General features: G+C 54.9%; 1 protein-coding gene across 1 annotated transcript in view; it reads right to left on the bottom strand.

Moving 5' to 3' along the window:
• PIEZO2 (piezo type mechanosensitive ion channel component 2) overlaps positions 1-7862 on the bottom strand; it is a 356262-nt gene extending 348400 nt beyond the window's left edge. Inside the window, exon 1 of the mRNA XM_079108940.1 lies at positions 6840-7862. Coding sequence (XP_078965066.1) covers positions 6840-6903 — 64 coding nt within the window. The 5' untranslated portion in view covers positions 6904-7862. The remainder of the gene's footprint in view (positions 1-6839) is intronic.
• Between the last annotated feature and the right edge of the window lie 705 nt (positions 7863-8567).

Raw genomic sequence — 8567 nt, forward strand, 5'->3', positions numbered from 1 at the left:
GCTCAACGCTATTATCGTGAACTCATTTTACAAATGAAGTAGACTGAAAACAGGAAGGTCAAACAGCTTGATCAGGCTCACACACCTGCATGACAGGGCCACAAGCAGCTCTGGAGTGGGGCTTCGGTTATCGTGAACCCCTCAAAGCATCCCTGGGCATTCAGATTGTACCTGCACTCACCACCTTAAAAACCTCCTCTGCGTTCATTTCAAAGGTCCAGCTCATCCCGACCAGAGGACAGAAGGTAGCATTAGGACATGAGTGACACCTGGTCACTTCAAATGGAGAGCGTTTTGTGGAAATGGGATGGTGGGGTGTGATGAGGATGGACTTGGAGCTGGGCGGGCCTGAGCCCGGGGCTCTGGCTCTGCGCGTTCAACTGGACTTTGGTTCACTTGATCTACAACTCTTCCACTTTTCACAGGTGGAAGGAAAACTCAATAGACTGGCTAATCTTGCTTCTGGAAGCACTGTGACCAAGTGGCCAATGCCACAGGTCACTGCTGTGACTTTGCCCAGCAGCATGAAACCCACGCCCACCTGGCCCCTGCCGCGCAGGTCCCAGCAATCCCGCTGCAGCGCGGCGACAGCCGAACACACTCCAGCTGTGACCTACAGAGAAGAGCACTGTGGAGGTCCTGTCTCTGGGGCTCCCCACGCATCACTCGGTCGCTGTGAAAGGTGTTCCTTGGGCCCTCCCCACGCCAGCTTTCCCGCTCCCCAAGCCCCGTAGAGACTTCCTCTACAGAGTCTCAAGGCACGTCTGGAGCGTCAGCTTCTTGAAGAGTGGACACATTTTGGTCCATGGTCTGCTCGATAATCAAACAGCTTGAGTGGCCCTCCCCTCCTCTTCCTTCCTTCTTCTCCTCTTCCTTCTTTCCCTCCTTCCCCTCTCTCTCTTCCTGTCTTTGTGGGGAGGAGGACTGTGCCCAAGGTCCAAGGATGCGACGCAGGCCCTCACACCTGCCAGGCAGGTGCTGTGCCACTGAGCTGCCCCCAGCTTCTAGACCCTTCAGACCACACCCACATGACACCGAGTCCAGAAGCTCCTCGGAGAGGGTCTGTACACCCTGATCTGACTGACCCAGCTTTGTGTTCCTCCCAGGATCACCCCACCTCCTTCCTACCCAGTCCCATGTTCCTCAGATTTCTCTCTGTATAAATTGGGGGGTTTTATAGTTCTTTCAGACTGCATCTCACAATGGGCCACAGTTTGCTCTCCATCTTTAGGGGCCATTCAGTCACAGGGGCCTAGACTGATACCTGTATGCCAACATCCATTCCTGAGCACACACAACAATCCACCTTCCCCATTATTTCGAGTACTTTCCTGACCAAAATAATGATTACACTTTCTGGCTTCCTTTACAGATGCAGGTGTGAATGACATTAAGTTCACGCCCACAGGGTACACAGAGAAGTGACGCATACAACTCTCAGGTTGTAGCCTTAGAAGGTGGGGAAGGAGGGTCCCTTCTGCATTTGCTTCCTGCATCCTTCAGCTTCGTGTGCACCTGATAACAGACTGCCTTGAGCCATGTCCCTTGGGATGGCAGAGCAAGGACCACATCCCGGGGGCACCTCATGGAGCAGGGTCAGCACACCAACTTGGCCACCTACACCTTCACTTCTGTTGGTCTTATGTAAGCCTCAAGCCCCGAGGAACTCATACTGATAAGAGGATTCAGGAAGAAGAGACTCACCTCTGCTTGGAACAGGCTTCAAGGGCCACATGTCAGCAGGAGGAAAGAGCCTACCTGCTGCCAACACAGTAATACCAGCTGGCTAGGTCACAGGCCAGGCAGTGGACCTAAGGGGAAAGGCAACAGGGGATTGCCTGCTTGAACTGAGGTTCAGGCTGAAAAGCAGTCAAGCCCTCAAAGAAGCCCAGATCCCTTTGTCAAAGAAGTTTCTGGAGGTCCCGGAGCACGGAAGGCACCCTTGGCTTGTGGCAAAGGTGGAAAGGGGCTGAGAAGGAGGCTGAGACTCTCCCTGCTGGGGACCCGCAGGAGAAGCCAAGACTCCCTGGGGGCCCTGGAGAAAGAGCAGGATGATCCCAGAGCAACAGCTCTGAATGAGGTCCCTGGCTGGATAGCACTTGCACTTGAGGGCAGGGACACCATTAGGCTCATTGCAAATGTGGACAGCTTGTCCACTCCACCCAGAAGGCCTGAGTGGCCAGAGAAGGCTGCAGGGACACTGGGCGCACCACACTGACCCCATCAAACCTGAAGTAGGCTGCTGAGCTCGAAGCTGGAAAAATATGAGGGGCAATCATCTCAGACTGGGTCCCAAAACCGTCGACTTTCTAAGAAAGCAGTCAGTCTTTGAAAAATCTTCACCCCTGGACAACTGGTGAAATCACACCGGAAAGCCCAAACACTGACTGGCAGAAACAATCATACAGACCAGATCTGCTTGTTTTAATAGAATGTTTTTAAGATTTGCAAATTCATATACAAAAGTATAAACATGCTTATTCACAATATCCTGGTTTCAAGCTGAACTGTGTGTAAAAAATTCAAAATAGCAGGTGATAATCAGAAAAATTATGCATACTAAAAATGTCAAATCTTTTCAGTTAATTCCCTTTCTGAAAGTGGGTCATGGAATCTACTTCTACAAGGGGGAGAAAGTATGGCTGAAAAGAAAGTTTCTTTAAATGTTTTCCAGGGATCCTTCAGCAGGGAGAACCACCTACCACTGAGCTGGACAGCAGCAGCAAACCAGACTACCAATGATCAGGAAAAATACACACTGATTACATTCATCTGTGATCCTTGAACTGTGTGTAAGAGTGACTTCAAAATGACATCTGGAACCAGGTGCAGTGGCACCTCTACAATCCCAGAGGCTCAGAAGGCAGAGGGAGGAGGATTTCGAATTCAAAGCCAGGCTCAGCAACTTAGCAAGACCCTGCCTCAAAATAAAAATATAAAAAGAAATGCGGATGTGGCTCAGTGGTTAAGTGCCCTGGATTCAAACCCCAGTACCACCCCCGCCCAAAAAAAAGAGGACATCTGCTACATAGAGAAAATACACCATAGAGAGAAATTGTGTGTCGAGGGTTAGACGTAGAAATATTTCAAAAGTGGCCATATTTTTGCTCTGGTTTTAATCCAGCTATCTCTAAAGGGAATTTTAGAGAACATTCCTGATTTGCAATTTTTCCCAGGTGTCATTTCTCCTGAGAAGGCTTGGCTGGTTGGCTCCTTTAGTCTACTCAGCCCCACTCTTTCCAAACTCTGACCCTCCATTTAGGGGAGCATGAGCTGGGGTGGGGAGCCACCTAGGCCTCTGTCCTCAGTTCTCCTGTTGTTCTGTCCAAGTCCAGGGTGCCCCCTCCTCTCCCCTCCCTGCATGTGAGTATGTCGGCTCTTCTGGACAAGACCTTGGGGAACTTGCCTAGGCAACCCTAGGTAAGACGGAATAAAGGGGTTGGAAGCATGTGACCCAAATACCCCCAATCCCTCTGAACCCTGGAACAAACTGTGCCAGGTACCTAAAGATGGGCGGAGGAACAGAGTCGTGTTAAAGGAAGAGTTATTTGTAAAGTGCTCAAGAGAGACCATATACTGCTATCATGGTGAAAGGCTGCCCGACATTAGGAAGCCTCTGCCGTTTTTCATATATTATGCATGAGGACAGCTCAGACGGCCATCTCAGAGTCACAGGCTGTCCTGGAGACGTTTGAAACGGCTTAGGTGTGGCACATCTGTCAGTGCACGGTCATTTTGGATGGTGACAGCCTAACATCCTGTTAGGTTTTGTTTGCTTTTAACACTCAAGGACCAGATGCCACCTGCACAGAAGAGCCTGGCATCCCCTATCGCTGCCTCTCGTGTCTTTCACAGGGGAAAAAAGTGAACACCAGACGAAACACGAGGCACTCGGTTCCCACCCCCATGGCCAGGGGACGAGAGGAGGGCGAGGTTTCCACAGTGGTGCTACAGAGGCGGATTCAAAGGGAAGCCACACGAGCTTCTGCCAGGACTTGGCTTTGCAGGCTGCCTCACCGTAGGTACAAAGAGAGGGTGAAGGTGTGAGATCCATTCTCATGGCAAGCGGATCCCTGCACTCCCTGCCCAGGGTGTCGGGGAAACTGCACGCTCAATTTAGCAGCCCCCTGAGAGTAGGCGGACCAGAAAGCCCTTCAATAACCTTGAGATCTCCACTTCCTCAAGAAGAGAATCAAGGTGGCATCCACCAGCCTGCGGAAGCTCGGTGATCCGAGGCACCATTAGCCTTCCAGACCTGGGCTGTCTTCCAGGTGCGTGCAGCATCCCGGGCTGCCCTCTTCCCCCGGGGCATCCAGCCTCTGCTCTCCCCTGACCCAGGCCTGGCAGGAGTGTGGGGAAACAACAGGCTCTAGGCTGAGCGGGGGACATCACTAGGCCCCACCCCAGGCACACACTGACACACACAGACACTCAAAACATCCCCAAGCACTCCCATTCACATCTCATACACGGAAAAACACGTCACACACACAACACACCTCTCACACTCACACTTAGAACACTCAACATTCCACACACATGCTCACACATGCAAATTCACACACCCTTACACTCAAATGCAAGCACACTCAAATGCACACTCACACGTGCTCTTACACTCATACTCACATGCACAGGAATACACACCCTCCCGCACTAAGGAGAGCTTCCCTGTCCCCAGAGAAGTGTGAGCAAGCAGGAAAGAGTGGAGCACGTTAAGCTGAAACATCCCCTGGGCAACTCTGCCGTCCAGGAAATGGAGAGGGAGGGGGCTCCTATCCTAGCGCCTGGGATCCAAGCTCCTCCCGGAAAGCCCTGGGCTCAGGGTGGACTCACATCTGAAGCCCACAACCTGCTCTTGGCTCAGGCCAGCAGAAGGTGACACTGCATGTGGGGCCACCAACGGGTGGGCACCATGGAAGAGGCAGGATGGGCGAGAGGCCAGGAGGGCGGGACCCCACACTGCAGGCAGCGCCCCTACTCCACCTCCCTGGAGGCTCAGGCCAGGGCTTTGTACCACCTGCTCCTGCAGAGCATTACTGTCCCGGTAAAGGGCTTCACGGGGGCGCACCACCAAAGGTTAGTCGGGAGAACTAGGCTCCAGCCTCCCAGACTGGGGCCAAGCAAGCTGCCCAGTAGGAGCCCACGCTCAGGGCGAGGTCGAGACAATCAATGGGTCGTTCCCTGCTGACATTTCACAGAATGAACAAGCTGGCTGTAGGTGACCACCTGCCTAATTCTTCTAACAGTCACAGCGCCCAGCCATTGCCCTTGGAGAGGGAGGAGGGGAAGCCGGAGGGGATGGTGGGTGGGGCCAGGCTGGGCCAGAAAGTGGAGAGAGCAGCTTCTGACCCCAGTGCCATTCCTGAGGAGGGCCCCTCCTGGTCAGCACTGACCACAAGTCGCCCTCTCTCTAAAAGCCCCTCCTTAACTCAGGCACTATCTTCCAATCAGTAAATACAAACCCTGCAAGGCACTCTGCCAGGCTCCGACACAGAGGTGACTGTGAGCAGACACCCACTGTGCTCAGAGCTCTAAAGAGCCCTTCCCGAGTCACCCCCAGTCCATCTTGCTGAAGGAGCTCCTCCTGAGTAGGAGTTTGTCAATGACAAAGACCCTTGCAAAATGATCCTGCCTTCAAACTTGAAACACAACTTTGAGGATGAGGCTAGCACGACCTCAGGGGTCCCTCCTGCTGCCCAAACTGGCCTTTACAGGGAGGGTTCTCCCACCCTCATCTCCCAGACACTTCACTCTCTAAACCCGCTGATTAATACTGGACTACAAAGCCGTGCTGGCGCCTCGAGTTTCACCCAACTCAGTGGAGTCCCCTTTCCATTCCTGCACAAAGAAAACAGTTAACACAGGTGTGATTGGAGCCATTAACCTCTAGCAAGATGCACAGAGGTGGCCTTTCCTGAGAAGACCACCCTCTCTTTGTAAACACAATTGCTACTTAGTAAAGTGTTCTATTTTCTAGCTCTGGAGTGGGAAGAGGGAAAGCCAGGCACGGCCCCATGATCAGTCTTAGGAGTGGGATTCAACACAACCCCGCAGGATTTGAGAAGAAATGCAGAAACTCCCACACTCCTCCAGCGCTGCGGGGTCTTTAGACCCAGCCGAATCCTTTCAACACCCTGCCAGCCAGAGAATAGTGAGGCGCCCCTGTGGGCATCAGTGAGGCCCTCCCAGGACCTGTTTTCACACCGCCAGTCCCAAGGAGTTCCAAGTCTGCTTTCCAACCCTTTAAATATTTGGAGAGGGAGGGCGGGTCTAGGTTGGTCCACAGCCTCAGCATCCAGCACTTCCTTGTAAAAGGGGCTTTTGCGGAGGGAAAAGAAAGTAACTCCAAGGCACTGTTTCCGGGCACCTCGTCCCTCTTTTTCTTTTAAAACACTATTGGATCTTTCATTCTCCCTACAGGGAGGCTGGGATATGGGGTGGGGAAGAGATGGCCTCAGCGTGGTCTGGATGAATGCACGGTGTGCTCCCCCGACACCCGTGGGGGTTTACGACCGCCTTCCTGTGCACAGGCAGTACTCTTCCTTTAAAAAAAATCCACGCGTGACTAAACGCAACACAAAGGTCTCCAGCACCTGCCGATCTCTGTCACCAGGGCTCTGCAGCTGGACGGCAAAGCGAGACACCGGTTCTTTGCCCCAGACTGGGACGTGAGCGAGACTTACAATGACACCCGGGACAGCGCGTCTAACGCTACCTGAACCACGCTTCGGGAACCGAATCCCAGAACACGAGAGCCCTTAACTTTGCTAGGAAGCCCCCGTCCAGGCGCCCTCCTCACAGTCCCCAAGTAACCTTGGGGAGTGGACTGGACTCACCTACTGCCAGGCAGATGGGGAGCAGGAGCCTGAAGACCAGTCCGCACACTACTTCCGAGGCCATCGCGTCGGTCCGGCGAGTCCGAGCGGAGGGGCGAGGCTCAAGGGTCCCTAGGGCTGGGACTCCAGGCCCATGCCCGCCTAGGGCCTCCTGCCACCGGCGGCTCGCAGCCGCCCAGGCATCGCCTCGGCGCCCGCCGCCGCGCTCTCCGCCCCGAGGGCGCGCTCAATGCGCTGTCGGCCACCCCGCGCCCGCAAGGGCTCTGGGCAGCCTCTCACCAGGCTCTTGGCAGCCACCTAGCCAGGCACCCGACCCTCTGCGGCCGGCCCATTAAGTGTAGAACTCTGATCCGGTGGGAACGGCCTCTTCAGGGGCAGCCGGGGCGGGGGCCCTGGAGGAGGACGCTTTGGGGGCCTGAAGCAGTGAGGAAAGGGGGCGAGGAGGGAGTGCAGTCCTCTGGCCGGGCTCCCGGGGCGTCGCTCAGGGGAGGCCGGGAGCTTTTTGCGCAGAACCCTTCTGAAGCCAACGAGTCTCCGCTGCCCGGCCCCGGCCCCCTGCCCACGTAGGCTGCCGCGCGCCGCCCTGCGCCTGGCTCTCGAAGCTTCCCCGCGGACCCCGAGTCTGGTCCTACAGTCCCCGGCCTCAAGCAGCAGGCTGTGGATCCCCCGAGCGGCGGCGTAGCTCAGTCTCTGCGCCCCACGGCTTCGGGCTGGAGAGACCGAGGTGGGAGCAGTCAGGCGTGCAGAACTGTTCTGACTCCGCCGGCTGGAGTTATCTGTCCGCGGGTGGCGCTGCGAATTCCTCCCGCACTAGAAGAAATCGTGGGATCGTGGGCAGGAATCGAGACGAAAGCGCGAAACGGAGTTTGCGATGCCAATTCCCTCCTCCACTGTCTCAATTTTAAAAAGAAAACTAAACGCCGTCCGGATGCCCAGCGCGCCTCCCGCCCGCCGCGGTGCAGCCTCGCCCTAGCGGCGGCGCAGCCAGGGCTCCCTGGCGGGCGCACACTTCTCCACCTTCAATGAAACTTTGGAAGCCCTCACTCGGGGACGGGCGTGTCCTTCCGCCAATGGGAAGGCGGCTCTGGGCTGGCGCGCCGGGACCGCCCCTGAGCTGCTCTCAAAGCACGCGCAGTGCACCCGCGCGAAGGGCGAGTCCCATCTGCACCGGCGGGCGGATGGAGGCCGGGCCTTGCTAGCCAGGTGGGCTTCTCGCGTTGGTTCACCTCTCCTTCCGCGCCTTGGATTGCTACTGGCTCCGCAGACCCCTATCTCTCTACATGGTCCTGTTTCTAGTTTCATATCCAGGCATCCCGTACACAGGGAGTGCTCAAACTCAGGAATCACTTCACACCAGAGGAAAAAAGCACCGGCCCAGCAGGAGAGGAGTCAGGAGCGCGAACAACATTGTGGGCAGTCAGTGCTGCTTAGCACACAAGTAACTAGCCACCTGCATTGACAAGAAGAATAAAGCTGGAATTCTAGAAGTTTGTCTGTATCTAACCAAAGAAGTTTCAACTCTGAATGGGGTCTGACCAATCCTAGGCTTTCTCCAGAATGCACAGAAACACTCAGATGTGCACCCACTTTATACATCTTGGCGAACTCTTTTGTTTTTGCCTAGGATTTGCTTTTCACTGATAGTAGCTCTAGAGGAGAATATGTTGGCACTTAGAATCTTTTGCTTGTTTACTAAACAAGATCTAGAGAAATTGGCTCGGGCTGGGA

The sequence above is a fragment of the Sciurus vulgaris genome (assembly GCF_902686455.1).
Source record: "Sciurus vulgaris genome assembly, chromosome: 13".
NCBI lineage: Eukaryota > Metazoa > Chordata > Mammalia > Rodentia > Sciuridae > Sciurus > Sciurus vulgaris.